This window comes from Symphalangus syndactylus, chromosome 14, assembly GCF_028878055.3.
Source record: "Symphalangus syndactylus isolate Jambi chromosome 14, NHGRI_mSymSyn1-v2.1_pri, whole genome shotgun sequence".
NCBI lineage: Eukaryota > Metazoa > Chordata > Mammalia > Primates > Hylobatidae > Symphalangus > Symphalangus syndactylus.
The window spans coordinates 117,760,191-117,780,676 of record NC_072436.2 but is presented as its reverse complement, the minus strand read 5'-3'; the positions used below and the strand labels follow the sequence as shown (position 1 = coordinate 117,780,676).

General features: G+C 63.2%; 1 protein-coding gene and 1 pseudogene across 1 annotated transcript; one reads left to right on the top strand and one right to left on the bottom strand.

Annotated features, from left to right (window-relative positions):
* Nucleotides 1-3,241: 3,241 nt before the first annotated feature.
* LOC129463052 (basic proline-rich protein-like) lies at nt 3,242-5,133 on the bottom strand (annotated as a pseudogene).
* Nucleotides 5,134-11,502: 6,369 nt separating this feature from the next.
* Nucleotides 11,503-20,127, top strand: SSTR5 (somatostatin receptor 5). Its single transcript, XM_055242268.1, has 2 exons — nt 11,503-11,579; nt 17,504-20,127. The coding sequence occupies exon 2, from the start codon at nt 17,531-17,533 to the stop codon at nt 18,623-18,625; it is 1,095 nt and encodes a 364-aa protein (XP_055098243.1). The 5' UTR covers nt 11,503-11,579; nt 17,504-17,530; the 3' UTR covers nt 18,626-20,127.
* Nucleotides 20,128-20,486: the final 359 nt, after the last annotated feature.

The following is a 20,486-nucleotide window of genomic DNA, read 5'->3' as shown; positions in this document are numbered from 1 at the left end:
TGGCGGTGCGGGGCGGGAGGGCCCTCTCTGGAGGCTTCGGAGGGAGTGTGGCCCTGCGGGTACCTTGATCTCAGGCTTGAGGCCCCAGGGCTGGAGGGGCTGCGTTTCTGTGGCTTTAGCTCCCAGTTCGTGGCTCTTTGTTATGGCAGCCCCGGGAGACTCACGCAGGCGGTGACTGTGGACAGGCCTCCTGACCTCCAGGCTGCAGTTTCCCCACCGGCCCCTGCCACGGGGTAAATAGGTCTGGGGTGGTGCTTAGGCCGGGGAGCCGCCCCAGCTGCCTGCTGTCCTTGCTGTGGCTGACGGGGTCGTCCCGGCTGCAGCTCCAGCCCTGGGTCCTTGAGGCCTCACGCCCTTCCTGGCACCCACTGGCTGGGCTTTCGGGGCCTCTGGTCACCCCGTGGGTGCTGATTGAATCGGGACAAACACTGTGTGCGGCTAAGGGGTGACTCGAGGCCGGCCACGCCCAGAGCTGATCCCAGGCTAGGAACAGCAGCAGTGATGGTGTTGGCGCCCACCCGTGTCCCTCCCAGGGCCTGGCTGTGGGAGCCGAGGGGACGTGTCTGTGGCCTCTGCGGCCTGAGTCTGGAGGTCAACGCCCAGTGGTGTAGCACTTGGGCACCTCTGTCACCTGCCTGCAGCCAATGTGTCCTTGTGGGGGGCAGCAAGGTGACCGGGTCTCTGTTGGATGCCCCTGAACGGCTCAGAGGCAAGGATCTTCAGGCAGAGAGTTTGGGGGTGGCCCCAGGAAACACCCGTCATCGAGGGGGTGCTATGAAGGGAAGGGGTGGGTGCCAGTGGGCAGTAGTGAGCAGGTCACCGCTGTGGGCAGACGCATTCAGTCCCCCGGGGCCCCCAGGAGGCAGCACCCGGGAGCTGTCCCCACCATAGGGAAGTGGCCGGGCTGTGGTGGCTGCACCCTGGGGCATCGGCTCCCCACACTCCCGGCTGTTCCCACGCCCAGACCAGGCCTCCTGTGGTCAGAGACGGCTGGAATCACAGGGGTTGCAGGAAGTGGCCGCAGGCACGGTCAGGGGCGGGCGGCATCCGCTTCCAGGGCCCGCGCATGGCTTCCCTGCCCCCGCCAGCCTCTGCCATGTGGGTCCCAGGAAATTGGCGCCCGATTCCATGAGCAGCCCTGAGCTCTGGTGCCTCGGAGCCGCCAACGCTGCCGTGTCCGTGGGAGGTGCTGTGGGGGCCTCAGATCCCCCAACGCTGCGGTGTCCATGGGAGGTGCTGTGGGCAGGGCTGACCCTGGGGCCCATCTGGTTCCTCCCCACCTGATGCCAGAGAAGGGAAGTGCTGAGTGTTTGAGGGGGGTCAGCATGGGAAGGGGGTGCAGTTAGGCTCATGGGGTGGCCAGGAGCAGAGACCCCAACCCCCCAAAGCACACACACTGGCTGGGTCTGAGGGGAAAGGAGCCCAGGGAAGTGGATGGGGTGGGCAGGGGGTGCCCGTTGCTGGCCTGGACACCTGGGGGGGCATCTGGCTGTCTTTGGGGCTGGCAGGCTCCAGACGCCCAAAGCTCATGGTGCCAAACATGATCCCCCATACCACGCGGCAGAGGCTAGAACTGTGAGGGGCAGGCAGTGGCTGCCCAGACGGGGACGTGCTTGTCCTCTGACGAGGAGTTTGCACCTCATTCAAGTCCTCTACTTTGATCCCTGGCAAGGCATCTGGGGTCCAGCCTGGCAGGGGCCCTGAGTTTGTGTCTGTGGGGGTGTGGCCTCTGGGGGAGGGAAAACCCTGGTGGGCACTGGTCACAGGTGAGCCGGCATCGGGGCCACAGCCTTCACTCCCACCTGCTGCAGGTCCGGGTTTCCGAACGTCACCCAATGCCGCGCTTCTCCACCCACGCAGAGCCACGCCCCACCTGTGCGTTCATGCTGACTTATTACCGACTCTTCTCGAATGAGGAATTCTCTTCAAACGCCATTAGGCTTTCAGCTTCCAAATGAAGTGAAATGGCTGATGAATCACTAAATTTCCACATATTAGGAAAGCTGCACCTATTTGCATCCGATGAGCAAAATGCACTTTTTTATTGATTTAAAAGTTGATTGAGGCGAACAAATCAGGGAGAATGGCTCCTTTTCATTTCCCTCCAAGCAGCAAATTAAGCGATTTAAAAGAGCTTTGAATGAGTCAACAACAAAATGCCCCTAAATGTGGAAATGTGAAGTGCAAACGTTACAGCCTCACTCTCTACGCGCACTGAGGACACAGCCTGCCTCCCGCCCTGGGAAGCTGGGGGCCATGGAGGACCCCGGCCACGTGGACATCCAGCCGCATCGCAAAGTTTCCAAGGGGAGACGGGGTCCCCAGCAAGCCTGTCCGGATTAGCCAAGATGAAGGGCTTCAGGAGTCAACAGAGATGGAGCTGCCAGGCGCGGTGGCTCAAGCCTGCCACCCTAACACTTCAGGAGGCCAAGGCGAGAGGATCACTTGAGCCCAAGAGTTCAAGACCAGCCTGGGCCACATAGGGAGACCCCCCCTCCATCTCTAAAAAGATTTTTAAAAATTAGCCAGGTCTGATGGCACCTGTAGTCCCAGCTACTCAGGAGGCTGAGGTGGGAGGATCGCTTGAGCCCAGGCATTAGAGGCTGCAGTGAGGTATGATCATGCCACTGCACTCCAGTGACAGGTGAGACCCTGTCTAAAAAATATCTCACAACAACAGAGAGAGAGGGAGGCAGGGAGGAGTCTGCACGGGCTGAACTATTTTAGCGTCCTGGGGCTGCTGTAACGCAAGCTCACAACATCAGAAATTTATTCTCTCCCAGTTCCGGATGCCACAAGTCCAAAATCCCGGTGTGGGCAGCATGCGGCACCCTCCTTCCGGAGGTCCTGGGGAGGATCCCTCCTTCTTCCAGTTCTGGGGGCTCCACACTCCTGCCGTGGCCGATGCTCCAGTCCCTTCCTCTGTCCTCACAGGGCCTGCTCTGTGCGTCTGTCCCTATTCTGCTCTGCTCTGCTCTTCAGGGAGGAACACCAGTGATTGACTTGGGACTCAGCCTCAATCCAGGCTGACCTCGTCCCGAGATCCTTAATTACATTTGCAAAGCCCTATTACCAAGGAAGGTTGCATTCTGAGGTTCTGGGTGGGCATGAATTTTGGGGGCAGGACACTGTCCAGCCCAGTGCCAGGCGCCGCCGAGGCCCAGGCCCTCTGACTCTTGCAAGCCCACGACGGCTACAGAGCTCCAAGGAGGAGGCTTCCTGGAGGAGGCGGCCCAGCTCATCAGAGAACCAGCATGTCTTCCCCTTGGGTTCTGGGACCAGCACTTTTAACGATAAGTCCTTTTGGACCACGCTGATCTGGGCTGAGATCTTGCCGCCTGCCGTGCGCCTTGGGCGGAGGTCAGACAGGCCGCGCACCTCCAAGCTTTGACACGTCCTTCCTCCAAAGGGTGGAGGCCCCACGGCCCCGCAGGGTGAGTGCAGGTCGGGGATGGGCCGTGGGGTTGCGGGGAGGGGACCAGTTGGGGCCTGCAGTGTTCTCAGGAGGGCACGGGGCTGGGGGCAACCGAGACGTGCTTCAGCGGGTGAGTGGAGAAGCAACTGGGGGGTTTCCTTCAGCGCTGGAGAGACATGGGTGAGGAAGCCTGGGGAAGGCGTGGGGGCCCGAAGTGCGCACCACGGTGAGAAGGCTGCGCGTGGTCGGATTCCAGCTCCACCGCGTCTGCGAAAGGCTGAGCTGCGCCGGCCGGGGGAGGGTCGGAGGCTGCCGGGGGTGGGGGATGAGAGCGGGGGTAAGTTTAGGGCAGCGAATCCACCGCGGAGACAGGAACGGCAGGCGGTGCGATTCCCACCAGGACCTTTGCCATAGGAACCCCGGGTTTCTGACGGGCCGGAGGCGCCTGAGAGATCTCCGCGGAAGGGCGCGTGAACCTGCGGCTGCGGCGGCGGGCCCGGATGGAGATGGGCCGCCCGAGCGGACGCTGGGTGGGCTGTTTCCTGGGCTTGGTTTCCGTGGCGGGGTCGGCCCCTCCACCCTGCATTTGGCAGACTTGACGCGGAGCCCGAGAGTGGCTGTTGGCGTGGGGCGGGGAGGGGGGCTGTCTAGATCGGGGGTCCCACCTGCTGGGCTTGGGGAGCCCATTTGGCCTTCTCTGATTGGTCCGGAGTTGCAGGTGGGGCCAACTCAGGAGGCTGCTGTATCTGAGGGAGCCCAGGCCGCGCTGGGGGGACGCTGGGGTTTGACTTCTGGGGCTGGGGGCTGCACGGGTGGGTCGGAGTCTGTCTGGGTTGGGGTCCGCGGCCGCGTGGGGTCTGGATTGGCGTCTGCCTGGCTTGGGGTCCAGAGCTGCATGCAGTTTGGGTCGGGGTCGGGGTCGGGGTCTGCAGCTGCGTGGGGTCCAGATCTCATGGCCCCTGTGCCTGGACTTCGCTCTCCAGCCATTTCCTCTGCACGTTTCCCTGGAAGAGGACCTGGGGTTCAGGGTGGTGGAGGTGGACACCCGCTAGAACCCACCAGCCCTGGTCTGTGACGTCTGGATAGAGGGGCCACAGCCACGCTGCTCCCAGCCTCTTCCCAGACACCCTGGCTCCTGGAGGCAGTGTCCCCCCGTGGGGCGTGTGGTCCCTGAGCGCCCATCCCCGTGGGGCGTGTCCATCCCTGATCGCCCATCCCCGTGGGGCGTGTCGTCCCTGATCGCCCATCCCCCATGGGGCGTGTCCATCCGTGAGTGTCCATCCCCCCGTGGGGCGTGTCCATCCCTGAGCGCCCATCCCCCGTGGGGCGTGTCCATCCCTGAGCGTCCATCCCCCGTGGGGCGTGTTGTCCCTGAGCGCCTCGCACACCTGCTCCTGGGCATCCTCCTGGGTGGTGGTGTGGTGCGGCTCTGCGTCCCCACCCAAACCTTACATGGAAATGGAGTCTGCAGTGTGGAGGTGGGGCCTGGTGGGGAGTGACTGGGTAGCAGGGGCGGATTTCTCGTGAATGGCTTGGCCCCGTCCCTCCTGGTGCTGTCCTCGAGATCGTGAGTGGCCATTTAAATGTGCCCCGCACCTGCTCTGTCTCTCTCGCTCCCGCTCTCGCCGTGTGAGACGCCTGCTCCCGCTTCGCCTTACACCGCGGTTGGAAGCTTCCTGGGGCCTCTCCAGAAGGAGAGGCAGCTGTGCTTTCCGCATAGCCACGAAGCCTGGGCCATTCAAACGCTTTTCTCTATAAATTACCCAGTCTCGGGTTTTTGTTTTTTTGGTGGAGGCGGGGGTGGACAGCATCTCGCTCTGTTGCCCAGGCTGGAGTGCAGTGGGGTGATCTCAGCTCAATGCACCCTCTGCTCCCGGGTTGAAGCGATTCTCCTGCCTCAGCCTCCTGAGTAGCTGGGATTACAGTCATGTGCCACCATGCCTGGCTGATTTTTATATTTTTAGTAGAGACGGGGGTTTCACCATTTTGGCCAGGTTGGTCTGGAACTCCTGACCTCATGATCCCCCCCACCACCCCCCCGCTTCGGCCTCCCACAGTGCTGGGATTACAGGTGTGAGCCACCGCACCCGGTCGCGGGTATTTTCTAGCAGTGCAAGGACAGACTACCGCACCTGGTGGACGCCCCTGACGGCAGTAATGAGGCACACCTGGGGGTGCCCCTGCGGCAGACACACCTGAAGGTGGCTGGGATTCCCAGCGAGGGAATCTGGGAGGAGCCAACCGGAGACCCAAGTCCTCTCTATGAGAAACATCTGAGCCCTGGCCGGTCCTGTGGAACCCGGGCCATGCTGGGGATTGAGACCCTTTGTTTTGGGTTCAATGGAGGCTGCGGGTGGAGGTTGTTGGGGGAGGGTGCTAAGTGAAAATGCTGTAGGAAGGGCGTGCTTCTTGCGGGGGTTGTGGTTGTGGTTTTTGCAGTAGTTGTGGTTGTGGTTTTGTGGTGGTTGTGGTTTTGTGGTGGTTGTGGTTTTTGTTGTGGTTGCGATTTTTGTTGTGGCTTTGGTTGTGGGTTTTGCGGTGGTTGTGGTTTTGGGGTGGTTGTAGTTTTGCGGTGGTTGTGGTTGTGGTTTTGCGGTGGTTGTGGTTGTGGTTTGGCGGTGGTTGTGGTTTTCGGGTGGTTGTGGTTTTGCGGTGGTTGTGGTTTTGCGGTGGTTGTGGTTTTGTGGTGGTTGTGGTTGTGGTTTTGCGGTGGTTGTGGTTGTGGTTTTGCGGTGGTTGTGGTTTTCGGGTGGTTGTGGTTTTGCGGTGGTTGTGGTTTTGTGGTGGTTGTGGTTGTGGTTTTGTTGTGGTTGCGATTTTTGTTGTGGCTGTGGTTGTGGGTTTTGCGGTGGTTGTGGTTTTGGGGTGGTTGTAGTTTTGCGGTGGTTGTGATTTTGCGGTGGTTGTGGTTTTGGGGTGGTTGTGGTTTTGCGGTGGTTGTGGTTTTGCGGTGGTTGTGGTTTTGGGGTGGTTGTGGTTGTGGTTTTGCAGTGGTTGTGGTTTTGTGGTGGTTGTGGTTTTGTGGTGGTTGTGGTTTTGCTGTGGTTGTGGTTTTTGTGGTGGTTGTGGTTTTTGTGGTGGTTGCGGTTTTTGTTGTGGTTGCGATTTTTGTTGTGGCTGTGATTGTGGGTTTTGTGGTGGTTGTGGTTGTGGTTTTGTGGTGGCTGTGATTGTGGGTTTTGCAGTGGTTGTGGTTTTTGAGATGGTTGTGGTTTTGCAGTGGTTGTGGTTTTTGCACTGGTTGTAGTTCTTCCACCCCGCCTGCTGCCGCTGGACCCTCTCCCCTGTGTGTAGCCCCCGCTAGGACCCCATGTCTGGATCCTGGCTCTGGGTCTCTTCTCTGGCCTCGTGAGACTGGCGCCATCTCTACTGGAGCTGATAGGCATTCGGCACAGCTACCCCCAGCTCCCTCTGTCTCTGGACGAGTTGGTGGCTGCTCCTGCACAGGAATGCCCATGGCCTTTGGCGTCACACAGCGTCTGGATCCTGGCTGTGACCCCTCCTCCAGTGACTTCCTGCAGGACTGATGGCCACAGACGGGGCCTGTCAGCCCTGCAATGCCCCTCCCACCATTAGCCACACTGAGTTCTGGGCAGGAGTCCCCCGGCCTTGGTCCCACCCACCCCAGGAGGATCCAGTGAGTCCCGTCTCCACCTGGGACACCGCAGAGGTCAAGCCCAGCACTGTGAGGCTCAGTGGCTGCTGAGAGCCATGGCAACTCCACAGGGACGGTCCTCGGTCCCCTCTCCAGGGACCCTACCCTAGCTGTGACCTGTCCCACGGCACCCGTACCGTGACACCCTCCTTGCTGTCCATGTGGCTATGAGGGCTGACCTTTGCACGTCCATTCCCGCGCCCCAGCCCTAAAGCAGTGCTGGGCTCGCCAGGCCCCTCTGTGGACGCCGCTGCTGTCCGTGCGGTGGGATGTTAACAGTCTCCACGGCATGTGGCTGTTAATTTTGGAAGCTCGCCCCCTTCCTCCTCCCCCCGCTATGGTCCTGCCTTCACACCCCGCTGCCTGAGTCAGCACCCATGGCTGTACCAGATGCTAGGGTTGGCCCCAGCTGAGGGGCTGGTGTCCCACATGCAGGCAGGGGGCCTTGTAATGGGGCTGTACCATCTGCGTGAATGGCCTTGCTGCTTCCCCCTGCCCTGCCCAGCACAGGCTGAGTCCACAGCCCAGATAGCAGTGCCCTGAGAGCTGCCTGGCACACCCCGGGAAGAGAGTGAATCTCGCCGTATGGGGAGCCTTTGGCAGGAGTGGGGCTGCCTGGTGACTGCGTGAAGCACCTCCCGGATGAACCAGGGCCCAGCCAAAGCTGAGGCTGGGCCGGGACTCCCAGGGCCTCATTGTCTGGGATGAGGCGGGTCCCAGCTGGGCTGCGGCAGGGGCCAGCAGGTACCTGCGTCTGCCCTGATCTCCCTCCTCACACCTGCAGAGCCCCTCCACTCAGTGGAAAGCAGGGTGTCCTGGGTGGGCCCCGGCCTGAGCATCCAGAGACTCAGCTCCAAGCCAAGCCCTTTACCCTCTCTGAGCCTGTTTCCCCATCTTCAAATGAAGATGCCCAAGGAAAGCAGGCCTCGCCCCCCAGCTGGGCTTATCAGAGTGCACAGAGGTGCCCAGGCGAGCAGGCCCCGCCCCCCAGCTGGGCCTATCAGAGTGCACAGAGGTGCCCAGGCGAGCAGGCCCCACCCCCCAGCTGGGCCTATCAGAGTGCACAGAGGTGCCCAGGTGAGCAGGCCCCGCCCCCCAGCTAGGTCTATCAGAATGCTGGCACAGGCCTGAGGCCTCAAATGTGTGGTACAACCCACTGGCGGAGGAAAGAGCTGCCCTAGCCCAGGTGGGACCAGGGGGGTCCCCATGGTCCCCCAGGAGTGTGGGGTTCTTGTGTGGGGGTCTTTCACCAGCTCCAGATGCCAAGTTCCCAGGGCATATTCACTCAAATTCCTCATCCTCACTTTCCCCCAAGTGCAGGCCCAGCAGTGGCCTCTACATGGGGCTGGGAATGGGCAGGTATTTGGTGCTCATGGGACGTCACTCCACACTGGGCACTGGTCCAGGTGCCGGGGGACAGAGCAGGCACCCCAGCGAGTTGTGCGGGTGAGGGCCTCAGCGCTGCCCCCGCCTTCCATCCTGAAGGGTGGAGTAGCCTGAGAAGCTGCACTTTAATGATTACCCCATTTTAACAGAGTGCCCACTGAAGCTCGAGACTACGGCCAGGAGGGTCAGCCACCCCCAGGGCCCCAGGGGCGGGACTCAGGCCCCTGTAGAAGGCCCCATCCTTGAAACCCTTTGAGGGTCTCCCTGTTTCTCTCTGGACCCCGGGCCATGCTCTGCCCTTGGCAGCTGCAGCCTGCACCTCACTCCGGACGCCTTGGTGGGAAGCCCCTGCTGCCGGGTCCCCAGGCTGGAATCCGCAGGACTTCGGGGCACCCTGTGCTCTTGGGGACGCTCTGCGGTAGCTCCCTGAGGAGCTCAGACACCAGGACACCCTCCCAGCCCAGTCCCGGCGACACATGCCTGCAGCGCCTGCGCCAATGTCTTTCTTCTCCTGTCGGGAGGCTGGTGACCCACTGTGCTGCCCCGGTGGGGGGCTGATCTCTGACCTCCTGTCTGGCGGGCTGTGCTGCACCAGCCAGGGCCGGGAGGTGCACATGGACCCGTGTTTATTGGAATCCTGCTGTGATCAGACCCGTGGGCCACGTTAAGACCTGCCAGGCCCCGTGGCCTCCTGTGAGCATCTGCAGGCTGTTGGGGGCAGCGGTCAATGGAACAAGTGTGGGGCGGCTGGGGCTTCCTGGAGGAAGGGTTGCTTGAGCTGCCAGGGGAGTTACCTGCAGAAAGGGAGGTGGGGTGCATCAGGCAGGGGGGCAGCCAGGGCAAAGGCCTGATGCTCAGAGGGTGACGGGGGCAGCGGGGCCCTTCGGAGGAGCAGAGGGAGGGCCCTGTTGGCTGCAGGGCAGAGCACCCCACACTCCTCCTGGCCACCACCCCCAGGGCCCGGCCCAGTCTGGGGACTGAGACGAGAGGCCTCTGGGGTGTTCCAGGTGAGCTGGAGTCAGCCTCTGTTGCTTTTGAATAATTACAGGGGAGCCTGAGCCCAGTGACCAAGCCTCTGCCTGGTGGGGGAGGGGCATGGGCTTTGTGTCCGGGAGCTGCTGGCCTCAGGAGAGGGGATGTCACGGGCCGTGGGACAGGTCACAGCTAGGGTGGGGTCCCTGGAGAGGGCTCTGAGGAACATCCAGCCACCATCGGTTGCCATGACTCCCAGCAGCCACTAATCCTCACGGTGCTGGGCGTGACCTCTGCAGCGTCCCAGGCGGGCACGACTTCATTTGATCCCCCTGGGGTGGGTGGGACTGAGGCCAGGGGACTCCTGCCCAGAACTCAGGGTGGCCGATGTGGGGAGGGGCAGTGTGGGGCCGACAGGTCCCCTCTCTGGCCATCAGGCCCCCAGGAGGGCCCAGGTGCTTGGAGGTGGGGGGAGTCCTGGCTTGATGTTGGGGAGGTGAGTAAATCCAGTGCCCGCCCACCCGCAGGGCTGAGCTCCCACTGGGTTGCTGGGCCCTGATTCTCACACCGGACCCTGCACCCCTCGGGTGCCCAGTGATTCCAGAACAGTGGGACCCCAGAGGCTTCTCAGGGAGCCCCAGAACATGACGGATGGGGGCCCAGGTGCGAGGCAGTGGGAGCTGGAGGAACACAGCCGGGGGCTGAGGCGAGAACCCCGAGGATCGCGGGCAGAGGCTGAGGGGAGGGGCAGCAGATGGAGATGGGGGAGGAGTTAAGGGTCACGAAGGGGTTCTCAGAGGATCTGCCTTGGGAAGCCACTGCTGTGGGAGGGTGGGAGGGATACAGCCCAGGTACCTCCAGAGAGGATGGAAAGGCGTATGGGGCGGGTTCTGGGCAGGGGCCCTGGGACCAGCCTGCAGCCTCCCCTGAGGGCCTGGCCATGGCCACAGGCTGGGCAAGAGGGGAGGGGACCTTGGGGCCAGGTGCCGTGGTCCTCTAAGCACTCTTGCTCGATGATAAACGTAATACATGCTCCTTGTAGAACATGTAGAAACACCGAAACGCTTAAAAGAGAGAACATGGTCCCGGTACCCGGCCTTCAAGGGAGCTGCTGGCGCCAGCGGGAGCCCACTCCACCTGTGAACAGACGGCAGGCGGCTGCTCCCATGTCCCCTCAGGGAGGCGCCCAGGGCCTTCCAGGTTCTGCTGTCACCTGGGGCTGCCTCACTTCATTCAGCCAGTGGCGGGGCTCCCTGGGTCAGCGAAGGGGCAGGGGAGGGGGCTGGGGGACCTCCTGGTGGGAAAATGTCCGGTGATCTCTAGCCTCCGAACTCAGCGGGAGGAGGCACTCAATCCCGATTGTTACAGCTAGCGCGCTCACGGCGGCCCGGGGATCAGCATCCCGGGAGCTTGTCAGGGATGCAGATTCCCAGGCCCTCACTGCCTGGGGAGTCGGGGGCCCAGCTCAAGGCCCAGGAATCTGCTTTGAGGACCCAGGTAACTGTGCTGCCTGCTTGAGAACCCCGCCTTAGGTGAGGGACTAAGATGTACCCATGGATTCATTTCAGGGGAAATAAAAATAACTTAGCAGATAGTCTATGTTTAAATATGTGTAGGATCCACAAATAAGGCATGGATAAAACCCGAATGGAGTGTGGTGGAAATCGCACGACCACGGACCCCCTCTCGCTGGGGCTGCCTGCCGTCCCCGCCAGCCTCCACACACCCACGTCTCTCCACAACCCCAGCCCACCCCTCAGAGACGTCTGCAGAGCCCCTGACCCTCTCCCCTTGAACAAGGACCCTCCACCCTCTTCAGACTCTCGACAAGGGACCCCCTGGCCTCCTGCTGGCGGCAGGACCCACACCCCAAGCTGGGGTCTACCGCAGAAAATAGGGTACAGGCACAGGCGATCATGGGGTCACTGCCAGTGGGACCAGGGCTGTGGGCGAGTGCGCGAGGGTTCCCGGAGGCCAGACGTGGGACCCGGGAGTCGAGCAGGTGAAGAGGCCCTGCCCCGCCCCCACCAGACCCTGGCCCCGCCCCCGCCCCCGCCCCGCCCCGCCCCCTCCCAGCCGGCGCCCGAGAGAGCCCGGAGCCAGCGCCGCGCGGACATCGGGGCTCCCTGGCCAGAGGGCGCCGCCGCCTAGGTGAGTGCCGCCCGCCCCTGTCCCCCTCCCGCGCGGACACCCCCTGCCCTCGGCTGTTATCCCCGCTGGGGGTCTCACCCTGTGTGCGCAGCCCTGGCCCGGGATCCCGCCGTGCGCCCCCAGCCCGCTGCACGCACTGTCCCCCACGCACCCTCCGCACACCCGCGGGGCTCTCCTGCCGCCGCCGGGGTCCCTCCCTTCCCGCTCCATCCACTCCCATCTCCTTCCCCCACCCCACAGCTCACCATCTGCAGGCGCCCCGTGTGCCAGGGTCAGCCCAGAAGCCACAGGGGACCCAGATGGCCCCACTCTGCCCACCGCGCCGCTCCCGGCCTCTCCTCCCCACGACAGGGACCACAGCGGGGCTGGCCCCTGGAGCTGGAGGAGGGTGGGTAGGGCTGGGGAGGGCTCGGAGCCTGGGGCTGGGGGCTGGGAGTGGCACTCAGGCCACAGAGAACCACTGGGCCACGGAAGGAGGGTCCCAGGGTGCCCATGGCACCCAGCGAGGGGAGGACCCGCAATTTGGGTACGGGGGGGGGGAGGCAACTGGTGCTTGCGCCCAGCTGGGTCCCTGAGCTCCTGGAAGGCAGCAGGCAGAGGCCAGCACCCAGGAGCCCCGTGCCTGGCACCCACAGATGGGTTCCCTGAAACCCAAGACTGGGGAGGCTGGGGTGCCACCCTTCCAGCTGCGAACAGAGCCCCCTCCTGTCCAAGGCACCACGTGTACCTGGAATCCTCCTGGCGTCTTCACCCTCCCCAGAATAGAGAACGTGCCACTGGGGTGTGTGCCCTTGGCCCTCCTCCCCCACCCCAGACCCACCCACGTGCCCGACCCGCTGTCCCCGGCCTGCCAGCCCGCCTGGGGCCCCCTCAAGGGCGAGAGAGCAGCGTGCATGGTGACAGAAGTTGGGGATTCTTCCAGCGAGGCTGAGCCCTTTCTGAAGGGAGTGATTCTGGGCGATGTGGGTGGGGACTGCCAGAGCCTCCTGGGCAGAAACTGGTCGATAGCACCAAGGACAGGGGCCTGGCTTTGATTTCCAGGGCGAGACCCAGCGGGGCTCCCAGGAGGTGCCTGGTGTGGAGGGTGCCCTGAGAAGCATTCGCGGAGCACGCAGGACCCCTGCTGCTCCAGGCTGGCCCACACCTGCCTCAGTTTCCCTCTCCTGGGGAGGGTATGTGCCCTGGCCGCAGGCTGCCGCAGGGACAGATGGCGTGTATATGGGGGACAGGCGGGGGTGCCATTGGCTGCACTCACAGAGCTGGACCCCAAGGGGGCAGTGGCCTGCCACCAGCCCACCCTTCCGACAGAGGAAACAGGTCAGAACGCTTGTTCTGGGAGCACAGGCCTGGCTCGGGGGCCGTTGGAGGGGTTGGGGCCTGTAGTCTTAGCTAGGGTGTCCCCTGACGTTTGCCCCCGCCCAGCACACATTGGAGGAGCCTGGGTGGGTCTGCAGCCTCTCCAGGGTGGGGTGTGGGCCCCAGCTGTGTGAGCCGCTGCCTTCCCAAGCAGCAGGTTCCGCAGCCCCTCCAAGCTGCAGCTGCATTGCTGCCCCCCGGGAAGGAGCTGGCTCCCCGACCTCGTGCTGGGCTAGCCTGGAAGGGGTTGGCAGGGTGCAGGCTAGACCTCCACCCAGTCATGGAGGACTTGGTGCTGAGGCCCCGCCTCTGGTCCCAGGCCCCTGTGAAGACTGCCCCGTTCTCTGAGGAGCCCAGCGGCCTCCTGGATGCTGCGGAAACGCTGGGCTGCTTAGGGCAGCTTGTGGGAGCAATCATTGAGTGCCCAGTGTATGCCAGCCCCGCTGTGGCCCCCATCGTGGGGAGGTGAGGCTGGGAGCAGTGCGGTGGGCAGACTGGGGCCATCTGGGTCCCCTGTGGCTTCTGGGCTGACCCTGGCACACAGGGCATCTGCAGACGGTGAGTTGTGGGGTGGGGGCGGGAGACGGGAGGGATGGATGCTGGTGGGAGTGGATGCACGGGGCACCCTGCACACAGAAGCTCACTCAGTTTCATCTGCTCAGCGACCCTACAGTTTGCAGGAGTTGCCTATCCCAGAAGCTGGGCTCAGTGAAGCCCGTGACTTACCCCAGACCACGCAGCCCATGTGGCGAGTGGGCAGGGGCCGGGGTCTCTCCCAGTGCCGTGTCAGGCTGAGCAGATCCCTTCGTGGCCGAGGGTTCGGGATCAGAAAGCTCCTAATGCTGGCTCCCCCTCCAGTGAATCCCCCCACCCACAAGGGACAGGGCCACCAGGACCATTTCCCCGTGAGTGCATAATTTTATGACTCAGAAGATGACTGCTTCCAAATAATGGCTCTTGCAGAATTACGATCCAAGAGTTAGGTACAGCAGTAATAGTCTATTTTTGTCCTTTGCTGCTCTGAAGTCTAACTCCGGAGGTGGAGCACTGGGGGCCGTAGAGCCGGGGACCTGGCAGCCTGTGGAGCCCCTCGCTGGGCTCTGGGCACGGGAGTGGCCTTGGAGGAACCCTGAGGCTCCTCTGAAGCTGTGAAGCTGCAAAGACAGGGGTTTGATTTTAGCTGCTTGGGAGGCTGAGGCAGGAGGATCACTTGAGCACAGGTCGAGGCTGCAGTGAGCTGTGATCACAGCACCACTGCAGTCCAGCTTGAGCAACAGAGCAAGACCCCATCTCAAAAACAAAAAAACAGGCATTTGGGAACCACATGTGCTGGGGACCCAGGGCCTGTGTTGGAGATGGACCGGAGCCCGACAGCCGCCCTCTCCCCACCCCACCATCAGTGGCTCCTCTGTCCCCTCCACCTGGCCTCCTTGGTACAGAGGAATGGGCCAAAAGTGCCTCCCCAGGGAGAGCTGCAGCTCAGAGGCGTCTGCACCTGGGCCGCCATCCCATCCACCTGGACTCCCACGCAGCCCGTGGGCTGTCTCCAGACCACTGTCCTTCTGGAATGCACGCTCCACAGGCAGCCAGAGGGAGCCACAAACATGGCGTGTTGGATTTCTGTGCTGGTCCCTGGGGAGTGGAGAGCCACAGGCCCCTCTCCCTCCTTCTCCCTCTCCCTCCCTCCCTCTCTCCCCCTACCCTGTCTCTCTCTCTCCCCCACTCCCTCTCCCTCCCTCTCTCTCCCCCAACCCTGTCTTTCTCTCTCCCTCCCCACCTCCCCCTCCCTCTCCCCCGTCTCTCCTCCCCTCCCCCTCCTTCTCTCCCTCTCTCCTCCCCTCCCCCTCCCCCTCCCTCTCCCTCCTCTCTCTCTCCCCCCCACACTGTCTTTCTCTCTCCCTCCCCGCCTCCCCTTCCCTCTCCTTCTCCCTCTGTCTCCCTGCACCGTGTCTTTCTCTCTCCCTCTCCCTCTCCCTCTCCCTCCCTCTCTCCTCCCCTCCCCCTCCCCCTCCCTCTCTCTCCTCTCTCTCTCCCCCCCACCCTGTCTTTCTCTTTCCCTCCCCACCTCCCCTCTTCTCCAACCCCAGGGGTCTGCATGGAGGCCACTGCTCCACTCCTGCTGAGGACTCTGCTGTGCTCTGGCTCCTCCCTGTGGGAATCGGTCATGTCTCTCTGGCTGGTGTCCCTGCCCAGATGCCACAGCTTGATGGGGATGCTCTTTCCTTCCTTTATGCTGCTTGGGACAGGTGTGCTCCCAGACGGGATCCTGTCACCAGTTCTGGGGGAGCCCAGCCAGGCTCTCCCCTTGCCGATCCCACAGAGCCCTCTCCGGACCTTCTGCCAGCACCCTGCTCCAGTGAACGTTTCAACCCTCTTCCCATTCACCGATTCTCTCTTCAGCGCTGTCCACACTGGAGTTGGTTCTGACCACTTTTGTAGTGTTTTTTTCCACTTAAATGATTGTATTTTTTAAATCCAGGATTTGTAATTTTTAAAAATAGATGCCTGTTCATTTTACTTCTTAGACAGAAGCCAAATGTATTTCCTAACATTTTATCCATGCCGTCTCTGTGGATCCTGCACATATTTAAACATAGCCTAAGCGTACCTGTTTGCTTGTTATTTTTATCTCCCTCAGATGGATCCACGGGTCCACTGGCCCTGCTGATTTTCTGAGTCGTATTTCTTAGTGTGTTTGAGCCACGTGAGCTTAGGGATGTTGATTTCTAGGTTTGTTGGGGACAGAGGGCTTTCTCTTTGTGTTGTCAGCCTTGTGTTCTGGGCTCCCCCATCCCCAGCTCTCCCGTCCTTGTCTACCACATTTCAGTGGCCTTGGCCCAGCCCCCCAGCCCCGCAGCCCCCAGCCAGGACTGTGGCGTTTCCTGGCAGCTGCTGGGGTCGTCCTGTGCTCTGAGGTGCCTCGGGGGTAAGGGCTGGTCAGCTGAGCAGGCCCAGGGCTCCAGACAGCACATGCTGGGGTCACCACACACTGGGGTCACCATGGCCGGCTCCACCCCTGCTCAGGCTGGGGTCCCCCAGGGAGGGGCTTGTTCCCGGTCTGGATCCTGGGGGCACTTTGATTCTCTGCTGGCCACCCCCAGGGTCACACAGCTCCAGGGTCAACCCGAACGTCCGGCCTTCCTCCGCCCCACTCGTCAGGGGAGGCCTTGATCTTTTTGACACAGGGTCTTGCTCAGTCACCCAGGCTGGCGTGCAGTGGTGCAGTCACAGCTCACTGCAGCCTCAACCTCCTGGGCTCAAATGATCCTCCCGACTCAGCCTCCTCAGTGGCGCCCGCCACCACACTTGGCTAATTTTTGTACTTTTTGTAGAGACGGGGTCTCACCATGTTGCTCAGGCTGGTCTCGAGCTCCTGACCTCAGGTGATCCACCCGCCTCGGCCTCCCACAGCTCCAGGATGACAGGCTTGAGCCACCGCACCCAGCCGGAGTATCATTTTTATGAATGATTTCAAACACGCAGAAAAATACAAAAACAATGTACGAGGTACACACGTGCCCATGGCCTTGAACCCACAGACGTCACCATTCCCAGCCCACCCTTCTCCATGGAAGCCCCGGCTGAAGCCTCCCCTCCCTCAAGTCTCCCCTGTTCTCTCTCTGGGCCACGGTTGGGAGTTCCAGGGCCTGGGAGGGGCTCAAAGCTCCGATGGGACTGGGCAGTGTCAGGTGGCTGGAGCCCCCACACGCTGTGCCTCTGACCCGCCGACACCCCCCACCGCGGCTTCTCGTCGGGGCTGCAGGGTGTGCAGCCCCCGCCCCCAGTCCCCCCTCCTTCGCCCTGTGCGACTCCTGGGGCTCCGTGTGACCGCTCTGTGTGGTTTGTGTGTTTGCTTCTCTGCAGCCGCCCCATGGGGAGGGGCGGTGTCTGCCTGGCCCTGTGCTGTGCCCTCCCCTGGGTTTACAGATGTCTGTCATTGCTGTGGGGGTGACGGTGCCTGCGCTGGCCTGGAGAGAGGTCCAGGGGCCGATGGGCAGCATGCACCCCGGTGAAAGCCCCTCTAGGCTGTGGTGGCGACACCACGTCCAGCCGCTTCTCGGGTCGTCCTAGCCAGGCGCCATTCATCCCAGGCGGACAGGGGCCGACCACTGGCCCCGTCTCTCTCCACTGCCACCTCTCCCTGTGTGTCCCGGGAGGTGCTGCACCCTGGGCCTCGGCCCCTTACCTGGAAAACGAGGGCAGCAGCACTGCAGGGCAGGCTCTGAGGGCTTCGGGAAACGCAGGTGCTGGCCTCAGACTCCAGGATGCTGTGGCCAGGCCAGGCGCCATCTGGGTGCAGGGGCGGCCACAGGGCAGCCGTCGCCGTATCGACAGCAGCCGTCCGTCTGGGCTCCCGGGGCCACCTCCCCGCCGCTCCTTCCTCTCCTGGCTTATTTTCCAAACAATTTGCTTAATGTGATTCCCGGCCGAGCTGAACATGACTAATCGTGTTTACCCGGTGATCCCGCGCCGCCTGGCAGGCGGGGCTGGGGCCCAGGAGGAAGGAATGCCTGCATGTGCCGGTTCAGGGACTCACCACCCTGGCATACTCCCTGCTTCTCTTGCAGAGCCCGACGCGCCCCCGGGCTGCCACCATGGAGCCCCTGTTCCCAGCCTCCACGCCCAGCTGGAACGCCTCCTCCCCGGGGGCTGCCTCCGGAGGCGGTGACAACAGGACGCTGGTGGGGCCGGCACCCTCGGCAGGGGCCCGGGCGGTGCTGGTGCCCGTGCTGTACCTGCTGGTGTGCGCGGCTGGGCTGGGCGGGAACACACTGGTCATCTACGTGGTGCTACGCTTCGCCAAGATGAAGACCGTCACCAACATTTACATCCTCAACCTGGCGGTGGCCGACGTCCTGTACATGCTGGGGCTGCCTTTCCTGGCCACGCAGAACGCCGCGTCCTTCTGGCCCTTCGGCCCCGTCCTGTGCCGCCTGGTCATGACGCTGGACGGCGTCAACCAGTTCACCAGTGTCTTCTGCCTGACAGTCATGAGCGTGGACCGCTACCTGGCGGTGGTGCACCCGCTGAGCTCCGCCCGCTGGCGCCGCCCACGTGTGGCCAAGCTGGCGAGCGCCGCGGCCTGGGCCCTGTCTCTGTGCATGTCGCTGCCGCTCCTGGTGTTCGCCGACGTGCAGGAGGGCGGTACCTGCAACGCTAGCTGGCCAGAGCCCGTGGGGCTGTGGGGCGCCATCTTCATCATCTACACGGCCGTGCTGGGCTTCTTCGCGCCACTGCTGGTCATCAGCCTGTGCTACCTGCTCATCGTGGTGAAGGTGAGGGCGGCGGGCGTGCGTGTGGGCTGTGTGCGGCGGCGCTCGGAGCGGAAGGTGACGCGCATGGTGTTGGTGGTGGTGCTGGTGTTTGCGGGATGTTGGCTGCCCTTCTTCACCGTCAACATCGTCAACCTGGCCGTGGCGCTGCCCCAGGAGCCCGCCTCCGCCGGCCTCTACTTCTTCGTGGTCATCCTCTCCTACGCCAACAGCTGCGCCAACCCCGTCCTCTATGGCTTCCTCTCTGACAACTTCCGCCAGAGCTTCCAGAAGGTTCTGTGCCTCCGCAAGGGCTCTGGCGCCAAGGACGCTGATGCCACGGAGCCGCGGCCAGACAGGAGCCGGCAGCAGCAGGAGGCCACGCCGCCCGCGCACCGCGCCGAAGCCAACGGGCTTATGCAGACCAGCAAGCTGTGAGAGCCCAGGCCGGGGGTGGGCCGCCCCGTGTCACCCCCAGGAGCAGGGTTTGCACTGCGGTGACCCCCACCCGTGACCTGCCAGTCAGGATGCTCCCCGGCAGTGGTGTGAGGACAGAGCTGGCTGAAGCCAGGCTGGGGTGGACACAGGGCAGAAGGCGCCCCACAGTGACTGACCACCCCCTCTAGCCGTCTGCCACACAGTGGGGGCTCCCGGGAGGTGGGGGAGGTGGCCAGGCTGGTGGGGGGATCGCCGTGCGGTGCAAGTGCTCAGGGCCGCCTCACCCTCCGTCCGGCCCCAGCCCATGCCGGCCTTCCCTCTGGAGAGCGACTTTTCCAGAAGGCCGGCCAGGCGAGAGGGTCTTCCTGACTGCGGGGCTGACCTGCACGACCCGCCAGCTGTGTGTGCCCTCAGGTCAGCTCTGAGCCACCGGGTCCACGTCCAAGGCTGCTCTGCTAAATTAAAGACACCCGAAAGCGCTTGACTCAGGTCCCCGGAGTCCCTGGCCAGGGCCCCAGTCCCTCGCTTGCCCTGCGCTGTGTGGACTCTGGGGACGCAGGTGTAAGGGGAGTGTGGCTGGGCGGCCCCCGGTCAGCCAGGGTCACGCCTGTCCTGGGGGCCCCACCCTGCTGCCCGACACCCCCCACGGGACGCTGCAGGCGGCAGTTGCTGTCTCAGAGAGGGGAGCCGGGGGGCTTGGGCGCTGGCCCAGCCAGGGGCGAGGTGGGGAGGTGGCTGGTGCTGAGGAGAGCCAGGGGCTGAGGTTGGGGTGGAGGCTCCGGCCCTCCAGGCTGCTGGGGGCGCAGGTGGCTGTGCTGTGCTGAGATTGGCTCTGTCTGGAGGGTTCCAGTGTGGGGTGTGCCTGGGGGCACTAGGGTGAGGTGCTCCTGCTGGAGGATGATCTGAGGGTCAGGGACTGGTGGGGATGGGGAACCTGTGGCCGTCTCTTCTGCTTTGGGGCAGGGGCTCTGGCCCAGCAGAGGGAGCGGGGACAGGAGCAGAGGACGGTCATCCAGGCACAGCGGGGAGCTGCTCCCCAGGCCAGAACAGACAGCACTGCTGAGAGGCGGCGGCCGCGCGAGTGACCAAAATAGCAGGCCCTGGGAATCCCGCCGCCCCCCACCTAGAATTGTCCCACCTCCCCCACCCCGAACACCAGCTTTTCCTGGCGCCCCAGGCCCAGAACCTGGGCCCAGAGAGCCTTGCTGGGGTATCTGGGGCACCTTGGCCTCGCTCTGAGGCTGGAAGGAGAAGGACCAGGGTGCGGCATCTCTCGGCCCCAGGGACCCCTCTGCCCTGCCCGGCACTGGCCCCGACCCGTGTTCCCACCGTCTGCCCAGAGCAGGGCCTCATCCTCCCGGATGGCACAGGGAGGGGCTGAGTGGGCACAGATCCTGGCAGGAGAAAGGCCCAGGCTGAGGCCAGGCCTGGGAAACATCCGAGCAGTGAGGACACGCGTGTTTGACAACTGCTCCCCTGAATAAATGTGAGGATAAATGTTTGATTCTTTCCCCGAGCAAATATTGTCCCTGGAGCCGAGTTCAGCCAGCGCAGACCAGAGTGAGTGGAGCCTGGGCTTCCCTGAGGCCCAACACAGGACCCGCCCCCGGCCCAGCCCCTCTGAGCCAGACGAGGCCAGGATGGGGGCGGCCAAATGCCCAGCAGGAAGTGGGAGGCGTGGAGCTAGTGAACAGGGTGAAAATCCATGGAAGCTGCCTGGGGTCTTAGACTGGATGTGCCCCTCACGGCTTCTCCACAGCTCTGGGCGGGCAGAGTGGGCTTCTGCAGGGGGTCCACAAAGCTCTGCCTCTTGAGTCACCAAAGAGGGATGCATCCAGGGTGCACTGGGGGAAGCCGAGGC